This window comes from Coptis chinensis, chromosome 9, assembly GCF_015680905.1.
Source record: "Coptis chinensis isolate HL-2020 chromosome 9, ASM1568090v1, whole genome shotgun sequence".
In the NCBI taxonomy this organism is placed as follows: Eukaryota; Viridiplantae; Streptophyta; class Magnoliopsida; order Ranunculales; family Ranunculaceae; genus Coptis; species Coptis chinensis.
The window spans coordinates 13,549,845-13,569,408 of record NC_141464.1 but is presented as its reverse complement, the minus strand read 5'-3'; the positions used below and the strand labels follow the sequence as shown (position 1 = coordinate 13,569,408).

Here is a 19,564-nt window from a genome sequence, read left to right as displayed (position 1 = left end):
TAGTAAAAACAAACTATAAAAATCATATCATCCTGCCATCTATGATTCAAGAATTTAAAGTTCCTTCCCATTGTTTTATGTATAGAGAAAAACAACTTACGAACCAATAACTATCAAAGAAAACAAATATGGTCAAATAGGGGAGATACATGTATTGATATGTGTGTGTCAATGATTACCATAAATGTTGAATTTATTAGGCCTTTTTTTAAACAAGAAGCATCCTTGCAGTTTGAAGAAACTTGTTACAGTCTTATAGAAACGAAAGATTACATATCTCTAAAGACTGTGGATGGCTTTTGTCATCGGCGACAAACATATGAGTAGAGCTGTTAATCTCTATCCAACTGCAACCCGGTATTTTCTGAACTCGTCTAGTCTTCATCAAGTTTCTAACTTTTGTGACACTCTCCCACTGGCCGGCATCACCATGAACATTTGCTAATAACATGTAATAACCAGAGTTCTGTGGGTCCAACTCAAAGATATGTTTTGCAGCAATCTCAGCAAATTCCACATTGCCGTGGACCCTACAAGCTCCTAGCAATGCTCCCCAAATACCTGCATCTATATCAAAAGGAATGCTCTTTATGATTTTCATAGCTTCATCCCGCCCAGCACGTCCAAACAAATCAACTATGCATGCATAATGCTCCATCCTAGCCACTATTCCATAATCGTCAGTCATAGAATGTAAGTAACCATAACCCTCGTCAACATGACCACAAGCAGATATTATAGCAAGAAAAGTTACATGGTCTGGTTGAATCCAATTTTTCAGCATTTTATGGAACAACTCAACTGCATTGCTAACAAAACCATGGATTCCATAAGCAGCAATCATGCTATTCCAAGATAGTTCATTCTTCTCTTTCATCGAGTCAAAGACGCGGCGTGCAAGAACCAACTCCCCACACTTACCATACATGTCTATAAGAGCACTCTCGGCAAACAGGTCAGATTTTAAGGAACCTTTCACCAAGAAACCATGAACTTCTTTCCCATAGTGGAGAGCTGATATGCACACACTAAACTAGAAATGAAAATATGTATGCTCTACGTAAACCAAAACGAACTAGCAGGATTGATGCAAGTTCGGGCAACTCATTTGATCTCGAGTAGATTGGATTACTGGTACTGTGTAGTAGACATGAAATCAAATTCTATACACAGGGTTTTAAACTCGATGAGCGAATTCACGCTACAGTTCTAGAGACTTTTGCAACACTGGAAGACATTAAATCAGGCCTGAACCAAGAAATCTTACAGTCCGTTTGGAAAGCTAACTACGTACTAGTCTACTACTACTACTGGGACAAGTATTTGTAAGCGGAAAAACTAACAAAAACATGTACCCGGCAGTAGAGGTATTATCAAGAATTACACAATAATGTTAAGATCTTTCCCTAAATATTTGCAGAAAAAACTGTTAAAGCAGCATTCACAATACTGACCATGTCAACACCAGCATTAATACATTATTGACTACGCTCAATTCATACAACAGACCCAATTCCTTTTTGTAAGGCTCGTAAGATTATTATTATTATTTATTTATTTATTTATTTATTTATTTATTTATTTATTATTATTTTTTGGTGTAGAAGATACAGCGCAGGATGAACAAGAATGCCAAAAGAAACTTTCACTAATAAAATGGTACAAATAGACGTGTCGTTATTTTGTTTTTCTTTTTTTTAATCATTTTGCCCTTATGGAAAATACTCCAAAAATATATGGGAGATATTATTGGATTTAGGCAGTTATTGGGGTATGACAAAAATTTATGTTAGTTATGGGGCATGGGAGTGTTTTGTTGGGTATGTCCAAGATCACCCTTGTTTTCATCAATTCATCTTAAGTAAACACCTAATAAATATTATTGGTGTAAATTTAGTAAGTGTTTGTTTCATTCCATCTTAAACACCTATCAAATATTCTTTTTTCAATTTGAGTTTTGTTTCGATTTTGTGTTCTAAATTTTTGGTGTAAATTAAGTAAGTGTTTGTTTCTATCTTAAACACCTACTAACTATTATTTTGGATTCATTAAACAAACGATCCCATACAAAACTCGGGACATTAAATTAGAGTTGAGCCATAAATTAACTTTCTCAAATTAATTATAGACCTCCAGGCTCCAGTTAACTCTTAAATTCCTCGAGATTAGTATTCTCTGTTATGTTAAGTTATGGACCACATAAATCATTCCTGCTAGAAATTATTTGGTAATCTAATTTGGTATCAATCTAAATTTAATTAAACGTTAACTTACACATATATAAATATTTTAATTTGATGTACAATTCAAACGATTGTGTACAAAACTGTGTAGTATGCTTGCTTTAATTTGAAAATATGATGTATAGTTTGGAATCTAATTTGGATGTATAGATGTTTAATTTGGTAATCTAATTTTGTAACTATTAAGGAAAAATTGTATAGTTTGGAATCTAATTTGGATGTATAGATGTTTAATTTGGTAATCTAATTTTGAAACTATTAAGAAAAAATTGTATAGTTTTTGTCTGAGAAAAACTTTGCTCCTAGGCACTTAGGAGCGAAAAGTCTTCTAAGCACCCATCCACCATCTTGTTAACTATTGATTAACTATGGTTAATTAAAATCTAACCAAAATTTGTTTTATTCTCTCTCCAAATCATTCAAATTTTCTCTCAACAAATTTTTCATTTTTTCCGTGTTTCTATTAAAAAGGAAATTTTTTTATTAATTTCAATTAAAAATTAAAAATTTGTAAATAAATTATTAATTGTGTTGCAAATTTTCAAGAGGTTCTCCTTCATTTAATTACAACACAAATTTCTCAAATTTATTTTGTATTGGTTATTACCATCAATATTTTGGGTTGTAATAAAGTTGCAATTTGTAATTGCATTTACGTTTTTTTTTAAGAATTATGAAAAAATTTAAGAGTTTTTTTTTTTTATAAAGTTAATGTAGTTTTCATTTTATTTTATAAGGTTATTTTCTACACAAATCTTTCTTTTTTGTGTTTCCGTAAAAAAAAAATAAAATAAAATAAATTATTAATTTCAATTAAAAATTAAAAATTGCACAAAATTTTATTATAAAAAAAAGCAACACAAAATTAAAAATTTAAACTCCCCCGATTTATCAGATTTTGGAGTCCTAAATTATACTATTTGTATACATATCTTGAGACAATATATTATATCTAAGTCATAAATTAACTTTGGGAGTTTCAAAGCGAGAAAAGGGAGACAGAGAGAGCCATCATTGTGTTCCACTTGTACAATTTAAATTATTCCATACCAATTACATTAAGCCATGTCTTGGATCTTGATAAATAATCATGAACTACTTCAATTAACAGTCTCAGATTTTTGTCCTGGATTAGGAACATTCTTGTACTTGTAAAACATTGCACAGGTTATATAGTAAGCAAAGTTTGTGCAACCTATTACAACCAACAACCAAAACACTTTATCTATTCTCCCTTCATTTATATTATTTGGTAACCAACCAGTAACCCTTTGAATCAAGTTTACCAAAACTGTACTTAAATAGTACCCAGAAGCAATTACCACTGAGATCATAGCAGTTGCAGTACTTCGAAGGGATATTGGAAATTCTTGGTAATATAATGCCACCTGACCAGGAAAATGAAAGGCTTCACCAACACCTATAATTGCCAGTGGTGGTACTAACCAGAAAGCAGACATTGGTACAATTGAATTTGGCTGGTGTGTGAGGTTGTGGGACCGAACCTTATGAAGTCTCCTCGTCTCGACTAGAGCTGACAAAGCCATGCCTACAATGTTGAGTACATGACCTATTCCAATACGTTGGAGCGGCCTCAGAGGGCGGCGTGCCAACTTTTGCCAGATAGGAAAGAGATAGCAATCCATGATAGAGAGTGAGATGACAGTAGATAATAAGGTGAAAACAAGAAAAGTACCAGCTGGGATATTGATGTGGGGCCCGAGGTGACGGTCCATGCTTAATGCTTGAAGGACCATTAGGGCATTTTGTATACCTATTGGGGTGCTAACGAAAACACCAGTTGCCCATAAAGGGAAGATACTTATTAGGCTCTTGAAATCTTCAACTTGTTGCACCGTGCACAAGCTCCATGATTCGGTTGGTGGCTCATCTTGCGTTTCATTTTTCAGTGCTGCACGGTTTAAAAACCTGCATGAATTGCAAGATTGCAGTTAGAAAGAAATTTAGGAGAATAATTGTCGTACCCAATTTCTAACGTTCACCAAAAAAAAGAAAACAATGTTTTTTGTAGTGATAGTCGCTCATAAATGCCATGATCTTTATGAACAACCAATTTCACGACTGTTTTAAATAAATTTCGTTTGAAAATATATTTTGTACTCTATACTTGGAAAATCTATTTTGTATTCTATATACTTAACAATTCTCAGTGGTACCATACAAATACTTTCGACTAATCAGCTTATTAGTTCCACCTAAGGGTGTTCATTTGGACCCGAAAACCGACAAGAAAAATCGATAAAAAACTGATCTGCATTCGGATAAAACCTGAACCTGAAACCTCCCCGACATATAATAGGTTAGGGTTCGGTGGGAATTTAATACCCTAGGGATATCTGAACCCGATCCTTACCTTTAACCCGAAACCCGACAATAAAAAATTTGGTTTGCATAGACTGTTAGAAACTAGGGTATGCCCGTGCCTACGGCCCGCGAGACCTCGACACGCTTGCCGTGCTATTCGACAACTCGTTGCGCCTTCGGCGCAAGGCGTATGCATGCCATCGGCACGAAACAACTCATCATGCCTTCGACGTGAAACAACTCGTCGTGCCTTTGGCGCAATACCAACCCAATTGCCCATTAGCCCAATAGCATCAATTGGGTCAGCCAATGATGCAATACCATGTCAAATTTGGAGGCCCAACAATTTATAAGTTCATAGTATTGTTGACTTTTGGCTGATTTTTAGATAGATCCCATAGTATTGATTGCACTTAACAAAATTGCACAAACCCACTAAACACTTGGATCTACCAAGTCATATTTTGGTGAGAATAATTACCTAATATTGGATGGAGCCTTTCCAGCCTACACTTCCCTATTTTGTTAGATAGAAAAAGATGTTTGGTTTTGTTACGGTAAAGGCTAGCCATTTCCACCCACTAAAAAGGTTAACCGTTTATGAGGATAACTAGGAACCACACTTGGTCTCCACCCACTTTAAAAGCAACGACATATGAGGTCATGAGGATAAGTGGTTGACCAGTTAAGCTCCCTTCGACATAGTACTGAACATATGAGGTCATCACGTCCAAATCATATATAGTTATCAGTCCAAATCATTTGACATAAGCTATCATAAACTAGTTGACTGGTTCAAACAAAAGATCGATCACGCTGTTAGGAAGGTGGAGTAGCTATTGTTATCGCTCGAAGTTGAGAACCCAGTCTTCCACCTTGTCTGATTTGTGAAGATGAGGGTATGTTGAGGTGCAATTTTGAGCCACCATCTTCCATCCCTTTCTTCTGTTCTCCGATCTGGTTTTTTTGGGTTTTAAAGAGCCGGGTTTAAATTGGGTTACCCGAACCGGAAACCGAAACCGAAACCGACGGAGTGCCGGACCCAGTTGGATATAGGATATGTTTGAGGTTTTGGGAGGTGCTTTCCTCTTTATACCCTAACCCGAATTATCGGTAATCCGAACCGATCAAAAACTGAGTTTTCGAAGATAACCGAAACCCGCCCAAAACCCGAACAAAATACCCGCACCGAACCGAACCCGACAAAATCCGAACCCGAACCCAAACAGAAATATATAAGATATGGTTTGGTCACACTCTCTAAACCCGGCTCGATCCGATAATTTAGCCCTAAATCCGTTAAAAGGGCTAAAAAACCCGAAACCGAACTCATATCGAAATCGAACCCCAAATCCGGTTTCAATTGCATACTACTAATCTTATATAAAAGAATGAGTTAGATAAATATTTGGATTATGATCTCATTTATGTTTACAATGATGAATTATTTAATATATTGGATTATGAAAAATTTTATGTCGAGATTTTCAATTTTTTCAGCAATTGCACGTGATCATGTGTCTATAGTTCATTCTGAGTTCATCTATTTTTAAATCATATCAAATAATTATGTCCGAGTATAGGTGATAATTACTTCTAAGTTCATTAGAAATTTTATTTTGTTTGAAGGATTGGTGGATAGTCGAAGAAGGAATAAAATGTAGATATATATTTCAAATAAAATTTCTTATCGTCTTCTTTCTTCATTTATACCGGGCTTTATCCTATCCGAAATCCAAATCTGGGCCCGATGGGTACCCGAAATATAGAGTTAGGGTGGGGTTTGGTCACACTTCTCAACAAAATACCCGACTCCAAACCCGACTCGTTAAAAACCGGTTCAGGTTTGGATAACCCGATATCCGTTCAAAACTTGAAAATTCGGGTTCAGGTCGGGTCGGGTACCCATTTCGACATCTCTAGTTAAAGCTGTCAATGGATCGGTTTAGGTTGGGTTATAGAAAATCTGAACCCAAACTGATAAGAAAATTAGAAATCCGAAACCGAACCGAATCGATAATATTATTTTTCATCTGAAACCAAACCCAACCGATAAGATATATTATAATCTGAAACCGAACCGATCCGAACCGAAAACTATAAAATCAATTAAATCCTAAATTAAATAAATTAATAAACATATACAAAATTAATCATAAATATTACTAAAATGTCATCTTATCGGTTCGAATTCATATCGGTTCGGTGGAAGACAAACCCAAAACTAAACCAATATCTTATCGATTCGGTTTAGTTTCTGATCGGTAGAGAACAAACAAAATTATCAAAACCCAAACTATTTTTATCGGTTTAGTTCGGATCGGTTATGGAAACCATTGACTTTGAAATACTAATTTACTTATATGAATAACTAAACACGCACACTAATAAAATATAGAAATAGATTACTATTTTGCAGTTCAGAGCATGGCCCAAAATATCTCCGAGATATCTGATATCTCACCGATATATCTCGGTAAATTGGTACACCGATATCGATATTTCCGACATATATCCACCGAATATTAAACCCCTTTTTTTCCGAGATATATCGGAATTTTCGATATGAAACTTTATATCGCCGATATAATCGATATTTCCGATATAATCGATATATATCGGTTGACTTTTTGACCATTTTTAAATATAAATCCGATATTTCCAATATATTTCTGATATTTCCAATATTATATTTCTGATATATTCGATATTTCCAATATTTTAAATAGTTTGGACTGGTCACCAAAAAAACCGATATATTCGATATATATCGGTTTTTGGGTACACCAATATATTAACCGATATCGATATTTTGGGCCTTGGTTCAGAGTTGCTTGAATTTGAAAAGCAACGCTAATAAATTTAATCAGAAAACGAAAAACTGGTCGGGTATGGTTGACCGTTGCCCAAGTTGCTTTTAATCAGAAAAGGAAAAACTGGTCGCGTATGGTTGACTTGCCCAAGAACTGGTCGGGTATGATAATGTACGTCCAGGTCGGTACCCGTTCTCATAAGATTTTCTTGAGCAATAAAATATGCATAACAACAGTTACATGCATAATTGAATTGAAAATTAATATTGAGGCTTAGGACTTAAGTTCTTACCTAAAGCTGGATGTTGGCCCTTGAACTGCCAACTTGTTTTCAGTACTAATATCTCCATAGTAGTAATCCTTGCTTTCTGATGATACCGACAGTACTTTTTTCTTCCGGATGGTAGCTACTACAACACGCGCTAAGTTTGTAAATGGACTTCCCCTTGGCTTAATGTGTCGATAATATCGCTTACCCAAAAGGAAAACAGCAAGGCCAACCGCATTAATCGCCAAACACAAGCCGAAGCCCAAACCCCAACCAACATTGTCCTCAACATAGACGATGGCAGTGATGCCTATAACTAAAGCCAAATATAAAGTGAAGAAATACCAGTTGAAGAATGTTCCTTGGTCTTTGGCCTTATCAAATTGGTCTGCACCCATGGTCGCAATTGTAAATCTTGTCCCTCCCATCCCTAGAGCAACTAGTGTCATGGCACTAAAGAGGATCGCAAACTGGAACTGTGACGGAGTTTCACACGTCTCTAACAAAGCTTTGTTACAGAGTTGAGGCCTTAATGATTGGAGGCTTGCAGTTAGTGTTAATAGAACAAGACCCTGAAAATATATAGGCCAAAATAAATGTCATTAGATAGTACATGCAAATTAAATTAAATCCATATCAGCTATTCTTTAACGAATGAATATATTTAAGACTATGAGCGCGCGAGTCTGAAGAGTATGATACATGTAAGTAATTTTTAGTCAGTCTACTACCGTACCAGCAAGGATATAAACGATGAAGCTGATACAACCAAGAAATTGCCCAAGAATGAATCAGCGATGATAGCTCCAACTATAGGAAAAAAACTGGAGGAACCATTGACAACGTTGGATATCTGTGCTGCTTCGATATTCTTGATGTTGAAACGTTCTATTAGATATACGGTCAAGTTTGTATTCCACCCAGAAGCAGCAATAGTTAAGCCCATTAAAGTAACTGCAGCCACCGCCAATATAAAATAAGCACAAAGTCATGATTATACTACTGTATATACAAACATGAAGACACTTATAAAACCATCATATCATGCAGAAAACGAATGGAATGGGATGAAGACCTGTAACAAAGGGGAAGGTAGTCCAACCCCCTTGTCTTTGGCCGACAACGCATGTATTAAATGCTTCTTCATCAGGAACATTAAGATGATCGCCGGCGGGCTTATTATTTCCGTTGAGTGGCAGCTCTGTGGTTGCCATTTTGGCTTTGGTTTTGTTCAGTATAGTAGGGAGAAGAAGAACACCAGATCAGTACATGTAGATATTTGTGAAGAGAAGGATGAACCTGTATAGGTGGAATCAAATATGGTATGGCCTCAGTATATACTATATAGTTTTCAAATAAGGAGTGTGCTTTTGTGGTTATGTCTGGGGTGAGACCATATTTCGCATGCTACATACGGCTAGTCCCACCACTGGACTACTGGATTGACATCCACCACAAATGGATTGCCACTTGATCCATCGCTGTAATGTGTATACCCACTTGCAACTATTATTATTATTTTTTGAATATGGATTAAGGCAGACCCCAACCTGTATTAGTGTCTCAAATATATGGTTTCCTTTTTGCCCTCTTCAATTGAGCTCAGAGGAGATACACAGTATTCAGTTGCTCGAGCCTGGAAGTTTGCTAAAAGAGGCCAGGTGTTCTGTAGCTCTGATAGCTTCCCTAAACACATGCGATTATTAGGGTATGGCGAATTTCAATTTGGTTGCATTACTATTTTATTGTCATAACTAATTAAACAACGCTGTTTGTTTTTTGTTCTGTTCATATATGTAATCAAACCACAAATTACATCGACACGCCCACAATGCACCAAACATCAAGTTCATGGCATTGCCATACTGCTAAGTTCCTGTTAATCATTTGTAACCTTAGGCAGGTCTAATTAATCTCTGGTAATGTGGCACCCCAGCTATCCAAATTTAGTCAATTGCATGTGTTTTCTGTTCAACTTTCATATAATAAGCTAGATAACTTCAGATGTCACTACCCAAGTTTAATTGAAAATTAAACGATGATTGAGAATGATCCCTGGCCTGTAGTTAAAGTACTCTGTTGCAAAATGCGCTACACCAACCAAAGAACTAACACCGTTATTGACTTACTACTTATATAATATATATTGCTTGTCTACCAAGAGAGATACAGCGAATCCCATGAGTGTGGAAAAAAAGACCATCCAAAATATGAGACGGACATGGGATAGATGGAAAGTAGCATGACGATCCTTCTCAGCAAAGCATATTGAGTTATTATCGCCCGATCTTTGCAGCCTTACTATGCAATCAACTGTGACATGATTTGCAATAGTAGCATGGGTTTGATCCATACTTCCCCACTCTGGACGATTTTGTCTCATAAGATATTCAGTGATACTTCCCCACTCGCTGACACTTGCAAGTTGTCTACCATAGTAAAAAAGGAATCAAAGGACAATGCTTATCCATGATCGTTACTTTTAAGTATTTGAGGGAGTGAGAATAATTTTCAGAGACTTTAAAAACATTTACTAAGTATGCAAAGCGTAAGGCGTTGATGATCAATCTTAAGGTACAAGCGCATTGTATGTTTTCGGTAGTAGAGGGTATTGATTTTGCAAGAAATGAGGCTCACCTCCCTCATTCAGAACACGTTACACTAATCCACCCTCAAATCGCTAATACCCACTAAACCTCCCTCTTTTTAAGCCGTTTATACTAACCTCCCTGTAATGAATCTCGGTCTAATTTTAATATCCTCATCAAAATTGTTCCCTTTTATACCCTTTCACTGAAATAAAGATTTAAGATTGACGAACCACCGAGGATTACAAAAAAAAAAAAAAAATGAAAAACACCGAAACAGTGATGTTCTTGTTTCACCATTGAAGAAACAAGCTTCCACTTTTAGATTTTCATTGTTTGACTATTGAAGAAACAAGATTTGACATTGAAGATTTATAAAATGGTTATTCTTACATCTGAGAGATTGAAGAAAGTGGTATATATTTTCATCTCGATCGTCTTCAAATTTGTGTTGGATGCTTTCTCAATTTGATTACGAACTCTATTCAATTAATGCTTCTTTCGTATTTTATAGTTTTATGCAATTATACATCTTGATATTGTTTTCGCTTTGCTTTAATTTGGTTTTATGTGTTTTTATTAGATTTGAATTTGTTATGAAAAGTAAAATTTTCGTAGTGATTCATCAGTTTTGGTATTATTACTATGAAAAGTTAGATTTGCATAGTGTTCATCAATTTTGGCATTGTTTTCGTAAATGCAGTGAAATGGAGGGATTGTGCTTTTCTGTCATTTGTTGCAAAATCCTAACTAGTGTTCGTCTTGGCGCTAATTGTATTATCATGGATTTTAAGGTGGAAAATAGTCGGATTTTATTCCTTTATCCATTGGACATTTCATTTTTTTCGTTCTTTGAAGCATAGTGTGATAGAGACAGACTCAGAGCTTCAATCCTTGGCGTGCTTCTGTTGGGTGAAAAGTGAGTACTGTTGCTATGGCCACCGCAAGCTTCAACTCTTGGATTATGCTAGAACGCCACTTGCCTATCACTACAATGGTGGACAAGATCTGTGGAAAAATTATGAAAATGATGTCTAATCAGCAAGAGTTGGGAGACCAAACAAGAAACGGAAGTAGAGCACTAGTGTTGCAAGAGGTAGGAAGAAGAACAAGCGCCATTGCTATGACCATCGCAACCCAAGAGTGGGCTCCACTCTTATAACATGCTCTGCACCGATTCAATTATTTGCTATTTGATGGTTGCTCTTATATAAAAGCAAGATGTTGATGATTTTGCATTATTTGATGTTGCTCGTATATAAAAAACGAGATGTCGATGAACTTGCTTTTTTTTTCTGATGCTGTTGGATTTTATAGTTTGACATTAGATTTTATATGTTATGATTTTTAGTTGGAGATTTTTAAAATAGCTAGTTAAAAGCGGTTTTGTATTAGTGTGTAAAGATACTTTTACATAGTAACTTTTGGGACTGAAATTAGCCTGACACCTAACATAATATATGTAAATGTATTTTTACATAGTAATTATATATGTAAATCTATATTTACATAGTAACTTGACCTATGACAACTTACATTTATATAGTTACTTTTTGGTAATAAAAATTGCCCGACACTTGACAGAATGTAAATGTATTTTTACATAGTCATGTATATGTAAATCTATATTTACATAGTAAAACTACTATGAAAATTTAAGATTGCAGAGTAAAACTACTATGCAAATTTAAGATTGCAGAGTAAAATTTAAGAATGTAGAGTAAAAGTACTATGAAAATGTAAGATTGCAGAGTAAAACCACTATGAAAAGTTAATATTGCAGAGTGAATTTTAAGATTGCAGAATAAAACTACTATAAAAATTTAAGATTGCAGAGTAAAACTACTATATGGACCTGACAACCTTTAATAATCAAACCCAGGGAAAAATAACATTTCGACTTAAGTCTTACTATGTACCATCACCACATGTTTACATCCTCATAACTACATATTTTTTTTCTAAATAACTTCATATAATAACAACATCAAAGACACAAACACTTAAAGACCTATCTATTAAGGCTTATCAAAACTCTAACATCACGAATTTTTGAATTGATTACTTAGAAAATATAAAAATGCATAGTAACAATTATTATCAGGTTTGTGGTTCCCTTTCTAAAACACAATATGTTTTCAATTCCAGGAATGAACTAACCATTGGCACCATACCAACTTTAAAATCGAACAAGCTCGACTTCTGATTTCATGTGGAAATTTAAATTTACATAGTAGTTTGACATATGAAAATTTAATTTTACAGAATAATTTGATATATGAAAATTTGAATTTACATAGTAGTTTGATATAAGAAAATTGAAATTTACATATGAAAATTTAAGTTTACATAGTAGATTTGTGAAACAAAACATGCTTGATGTAGATTTGTGAAACAAAACATGCCTGATGAAAAAATATTTGTACTATGCAAATTTAAAAATGCATAGTAGTAGTATTATGCAAACTTAAAACTACATAGTAATATCACATCACTCTGAAAATTTTAATTTGCATAGTTTAACTCTCTAATCGTTGTGAAAGCTAGAACCAAAAAGAAAAAGATCCCCAACAAACCAAAATGGCCAAACACAAGTTTTGTTGCAAAACTTTTACAACCAATATTAACATTCAATCTTTAGTATTTGGATTTCTCTTTTCGAGTAGGAAATCAACAATGTCGATATTTAATCTAATATATAATGAGAACAGATTTAGAAATTGAATTTTCATTATCTTCACCCTATTTTCAATCTTTGAAATTGTCGTTCGAATATGAATCTATAACCTTCTTTAATTCTTCCATCATAAAATCGATATTAAATTCTTAGAATTTGGGATTGGGGGGAAGACAATACCATTTGAGATGGTGTTGAGTTTTTTGAGAAGTTTTCTCTCGTAAAGAAAGAGAAAGCTGGCCTGGGTTGTTTTAATTACGTGGGTATTTTGGTAAGTTCTGGATGCAGAAAAAATATAGGGGGGTTTTATGGTTTAGTCTGTAAGGAGGTGGTTTTTATGTAGTCACTTGAAGGTAGATGGAGATTAAACGCAAAACCTGATTGATTTTGACACACTAATGGGAATCTAAAATCTAAATTGCTCAAGCCGTTGATAACTTGATACAAATTTTTTTAATTCTCACCCCCGCTACTAGATAATCTCCCCGCCCAAAAACAAGAATACCCCATATACCCCTCTAGAAAGCACTAATGCAATCCAACTTCTCATTTCTATTCTGTCTTTGGACGCCAATTTGACAAACTAGTCAAGAGATTCGAGTTCATTAAGAACAATTGTTCTCCGATCACTTGTCGTCCAAGTTTCGGCAACATGATCACCGTTGTTGCTGCCACTCAAAACCTACTCCAGATTTTCTCAAAACTCGAAGTTGACAATCATTGTTCTAAAAAATACAATGAATTCAATGAATTCTTCTACTTTATTTTCGATAACTAATTATTTTGTTCCAAAACTTTTGGAAAGTTTGGACTTCGATATTTGATTTAGCTTCATTGATTGAGGTGAGTTGTTTACTCACATCATATCATTGATGTATGTAGGCAAAACCAGGCCATAGACGAGTATGATGAAGTGGGCTTTTGTTCATGATAAGATTTGAGCATGAGTTTTGTATAGCAGAAAGATTGGTGTATTTTCCGCCGATTTATAGTTCGGTTAGATTCATGGACACAAGAAATGTGTGAAGGCTTGTTTAGATCATTGACAGAGGCCATATTTATTAACATTGAAGAGGATTACAATCTTGCATAAAAGGAAACAAATTAGAGAGGAGAAGGAAACAATAATCAAAAGGAATAAGATCATATTGATCAAATGATCTTCTCTAATATATTCTCCAACACGCCTCTCAAGTTGGAGAGAAGATATCTATCAAGCCCAACTTGATCACACACCTTTTTCAGCAGTCACGCTCTAAGTCCTAAATCCCTGAAATCAAATAGTAACTCAAAAGTTAAATACTCGTTAAGGTTTAGTACTCAATCAGGCTACTCAAATAATTAAATCATCAAGTTAATCATCTTGCAATTAATGAAGTTACTCGATCATAGTTACTCAGCTCAAATATAAGTAAAACATATAAAACAATTCTTAAGTTTTAACAGGATCTTTTATCATAGGTTAATCATATAACAATACTCGTAAATAAATCACCAGTTTTCTAGCTTTACCCCCCAGAACTTAGGCCAATTAGTTTTATCCCCCTAGTTCTTTCATCTAGAGGTTTAACCCCTGAAGACCACAACACATCAAGTCAATCGAAGTTTGATCGTAATGTTTTGGTCAAGACAAATGAAAAAACTCTAATGCCCTTTTCTAGGTATAATTACATAAATACCCTGTGACTTTGGCGAAGACAAAATTAGAATTCAAATCATCTAGGACACATGTCATGATCTTGTGAACTCTATCCGACGGCCACACACCATCACTACCATCACTGTAGCATTATCTTATCCAAGCCATACACCACTACCATATAAAAAAACTTCATTGCCCTTTCACGGTTGGTTTTCTCCTAGTATACATGTAGTTTTTAACAACCGTGAGGTTAATTATGTAATTTTATAATGTTAAGGGTGTGGATGTCATTTGATAAGGATTGGTGGTAGCCGTCGGATAAAGTTCACAAGATCATGACATGTGTCCTAGATGATTCGAATTCCAATTTTGTATTTGCCAAAGTCACAGGGTATTTATGTAATTATACCTAGAAAAGGGCATTAAAGTTTTTTCATTTTTCTTGACCAAAAACATCACGGTCAAACTCAGTTGACTTGGATATGTTGTGGTCTTGGGGCGAAAAACCTAGATGAAAGAACCGGGGACAAAGCTAATTGGCCTAAGTTCGGGGGGTAAAACTAGAAAACTATTAAAAGGGCAAAGGGCAATGAAGTCTTTTTACATTCATTGACCAAACAGATAACAGTTGACTTGGATGTGGTGTGATCTTGGGGGGGGGGGGGTAAAGCTAGAAAACTGGTGATTTATTTACGAGTATTGTTATACCTTTATCCGAAGACATGCTTGTATGCAAGAATCTTTAATGGGGGAGAACTAGGTTTATATATATATATATATATATATATATATATAATGAATGAATTGATTGATGGAAATCAATATATATTTATAGGTGGAGAGAGGACCTTAGTTTCCTAATTCACAAGATTTCCACTATCCATCATTGTAGAAATATCGTAATTAAGGAAAGACTTTTGTTTAGTAAATTAAACCACTATAATCGGTAATTTCTAAGTAAACCAATATACCCGGTCTATATTCTCTATGGACCATATCTAGGGTTTTCGTTATTAGGAAATTCTTGTGTTTAAAATATTTCCAACAGTCTCCCACTCGGTCCATAGGAGGATAATATTGTTTATGGTTTAATTTAGAAAACATTAGGTGCACGTAAATGCCGTGCTAACATTTAATAGTTATCGTAAATACCATAGTTAATAGAATCATTAATGTGAGTCATAGTGGTTCCGTGCTAATTAACCTACATGGTTCCTTCCATGTACCACAACACCAATGATCTTCTCAACTAGATGTTAAGTAAGAAGTAGCAATAATGGTTCAATAATGTCTTATCAAAAGACTGGTTCTGTTATCATTCATCCATTCACTTACATTTACATAAATAATGGAAAATAAAAAATTAAGAACATTCTAAAATGAGCTAAAAAAATATGTCGATTTAATAAGCACTAAACAAAATCCACAAAATAACAACTACTGGTGACACTCAAGACCCATACTTTCAACATGCTGCTTGAATACCTTGGGTGATAGCCCTTTTGAAAGTGGATAAGGGATATCTTTAATTTGTTTTCATTCCAATTCATTCTTAAGACATTGACTTAAGCTGAACTTATCCCCTTTTGAATTGGAACAACATTTGGATCGCACATTGACATGTTAAATCTTTCCAAAACTTTGTTAATGTAAGCCTTCTGAGACAATCCCAACAATCCACGTGATATATCACGAAATATTTCTATTCCTATCACGTAGGATGCCTCACCCATATTTTTCATTTCAAAGTGTTTGGAAAGAAAATCCTTGGTGTCATGTAATAGACCAAGATCACTGCTGGCAAGTAAAATGTCATCAACAAACATAACCAAAAAGATAAACTTACTCCCACTGATCTTCAGGTATATACATTGATCAACAATGTTTTCAGTAAACCCAAAGGAACTAATGGTACTATGAAACTTTTTGTACCATTGTCGGGAAGCTTGTTAAATTTAAGTCCATATATTGATTTCTTTAACCTACATACCATATTTTCCTATCCTTATTTTATGAAGCCTTTTGGTTGAACCATATAGACTTCCTCATTTAAACTCCCATTCATAAAATCCGTTTTCACATCCATTTGATGTACCTCTAAGTTGAAATGAGCTACCAATGCCATAACGATTCTCAGAGAGTCCTTCTTAGAAACTGGAGAGAAGGTCTCATTGTAATCAACGCCTTCTTGTTGAGTGAAATCTTTGGCTACAAGTCTAGCTTTATGTTTGTCGATTTTACCTTGAGAGTCGTATTTGGTATTAAAGAGCCATTTGTTTCGATTGTCTTTTGTCCTTTAGGTAATTCAACTAACTCCTAGACATCATTAAGTTCCATAGATTTCATCTCGTCATTCATGACATCAATCCATTTAGCAGAATCGCTGCATTTAATGGCTTATGAATATGTGACCGGATCTTTAGTAATCCCGATGTTAAATTCTGATTCCTATAAATGCACCACGTAATCATATGAAATAGCTGATCTTCGTGGTCTTTGAGATATTCTTAATGCTACTTCTTGTGGTTCATTAACAGGTTGTTCAATAACGACAACTTCATTATAGAGTTGTTGATCATTCATATGTTGCTCTTTGTTATTGACAGGGTCAACAACAGGAGGAATAACAATATCATTAGTAATTCGTGGTATGGGAAATTGTACCCGAATTTTTTGAATGATAACTTCTTTAATTTTGTCACTCCCACTGACTTTGTCATTCTCAATGAATTTAGCATTTCCGGTTTCAACTATTCTTGTGGTATGATTAGGACAATAAAACTTATACCCTTTTGACTTTTCTAGATGATAACCAATGAAGAAACCACTAATGGTTTTCGGATCCAATTTCCTTTCTTGTGGGTTATTGATCAGCTCCCAAATGTTCATTTTATTACCTTTATATTACTGCATTACAACTTGTCTTACGTTTAAAGAAAAGACAACTAATAGCTTTTATTGCCTTTTTCAGGTTACGGAGAATTTCAGGCCACTTATCATAAAAGCTGCATCTTAGCACCTAAAGGAGCCTTAATCATGCTTATTATGAAGAGCAGAAGCTGCTATTAAAAAGTTCTGAAAAAGCCAAAGTCAAAGGTCAAAGCCCTCAACTCAGAAGACCAGAGATGGAGGCCCTTATCTAAAAATATGGCATTCTAAAAAACCTACCTTGGTAAAGAAGAAATCAAAAAGCAAAAGAAAAAGCAAAAGAAAAGTGAAGTGTGAGGTGTCTCAAAAGTAATGGAGGAGGGCAAATCAGTAAAATACAAAAGTAAGGGTATCTAATCTAAAAGTTAGGGAGAGAGAAGGCATCCATTGTTTTTGGGTACAAACCATTTGGTTTGTAGGATTTAGTTATTGTTTTTCAATTCAAGTATTTTACTTTATTGTTTTTTATTTCTTTCTTTTTAATCTTATTGTTTTTGCTTATTTCAATCAATCAATCAATCTTATCTTGTTGTTATTTGTTTCAATATTCATTTCAATGTTTTCATGTCATTTCCATCTTAAACAACTTATGTTTTCAAGTTCTTTATTAGCTTAAAACTACATTAAGAGTCTACCTTCCTTCTTCTTCAACTCCCACATTCAAACTCCAAACAATTTAGGATGAACCTCACTTCTAATATTTTGAAGACTACACCACAATCTACAGCTTCAAATGGGGCCGTCGTCATGGATTGAAGGAGCAAGAGTGCGTTGCACCATTCTCATATTTCCATTTATATATATATATATATATATATATATATATATATATATATATATATATATATATATATATATTTTTTTTTTTCGTTGTTTTATTTTGTTGTTTTTCAGTGTTGATTTACTTTCTTACAAATTAAGGTTCAGGATCAACAAGCTGGAGAGGAGCTGAAGCAGTGGACAAAAGCCGATAGAAGTTTGTCGGAACCGCATGGGCGACCGCGGGTCCACGTCAGCATACCAGCATCTAATTTTTTGCCAGTCCAGTTGTTGTTTGATATATAGTTGCATTCCAAGCACGAATTTTATAATAGAGTAGGATAAATCAGTGGAACTTGTTTGTAACTAGTATATGCCCCGTGCCTGAAAGGCACTCATCTCTTTGGTTTAGTGATTTGCCCACAATAGATAGTATTTAATAGATAGTATTTAAAATGTCTAAGGATTAATTGAGATAAAATTCACTTAGCATGATGGTTATGGGTCAGTAGATAGTACTACTAAGCGAGCGCAGTGTGTGTTCTCCTGGATCCGACTCACAACGTGAACTATATTCTTTAGTTGTTTTTAACTTATTAAACTTGATAATATTGATGAGAATGAAAAATAAATAAATTAAACTTGATAATAATGATGAGAATGAACACTACAGCAAAACAACACTTTTGTGACGGCTAGGAGGCGTCAGGATTATTTTTTGTGACGCCTACAAGGCGTTGAAATTTAGGCGTCTGTGTTGGTGTCAGAAATATTTGTGACGCCAAACTGCCGTCACAATTGACATATTTACTGACGCCTGTACGCCGTCACTAAATATGCATTACTAACGCCTATACACCGTCACTAAATGTGCATTACTAACGCCTCTACGCCCGTCACTAAATTTGCATTATCGACTTTACTCGCAAGAATAATAAATTTGTTTTTTAAATGCTTCTTCGACTTTGTCGGTGTCACAAATTATTATTTATTTTTAAAAAAAATATATATTTGTTTTTGGTTTCCATCCTAATATTTATATTTTTTTCCCCCTGAAATCGCCTGTATAAATACAACCACATAAACCCCAAACACATAATATAATTAAGACTTTACAAGCAATTATACACAAAGAAAATCTTAGTAATAACCATCACCAAAATTTGACTAAGTATATATATCACTTAATGAATAACATGTAAATTAAAAGATATAGATGTATGGATATAGCATAATCTACCAACATACTATTTCAATATAATTCCTATACAACAACTCAAGATCACATCTTGAGAAGCAAGAGCATAGGGTCCTTGACGAT

At 34.5% G+C, this 19,564-nt stretch overlaps 1 protein-coding gene and 1 long non-coding RNA gene across 4 annotated transcripts; one reads left to right on the top strand and one right to left on the bottom strand.

Moving 5' to 3' along the window:
• Positions 1–129: 129 nt before the first annotated feature.
• On the bottom strand, positions 130–9,095 carry LOC147474840 (protein NRT1/ PTR FAMILY 2.7-like). 3 transcript variants are annotated; one of them, XM_086583414.1, is made up of 5 exons: positions 8,725–9,095; positions 8,386–8,603; positions 7,674–8,221; positions 3,940–4,172; positions 130–561 (listed from the first exon to the last, which is right to left on the bottom strand). In XM_086583414.1, exons 1-5 carry the CDS (start codon positions 8,861–8,863, stop codon positions 254–256), a joined length of 1,446 nt encoding a protein of 481 aa, XP_086439540.1. In that variant the 5' UTR covers positions 8,864–9,095; the 3' UTR covers positions 130–253. The 3 variants fall into 3 exon arrangements, with proteins under 3 accessions (XP_086439540.1, XP_086439539.1, XP_086439538.1); XM_086583413.1 differs by having other exon boundaries at positions 130–567; positions 8,725–9,092; XM_086583412.1 differs by lacking the exon at positions 130–561 and having other exon boundaries at positions 3,258–4,172; positions 8,725–9,018.
• Positions 9,096–10,498: 1,403 nt separating this feature from the next.
• On the top strand, positions 10,499–11,595 carry LOC147474839 (uncharacterized). The gene is made up of 2 exons (XR_015209140.1): positions 10,499–10,652; positions 10,941–11,595. It is a non-coding gene; the product is annotated as an uncharacterized LOC147474839 (long non-coding RNA).
• The last annotated feature ends 7,969 nt before the right edge of the window (positions 11,596–19,564 follow it).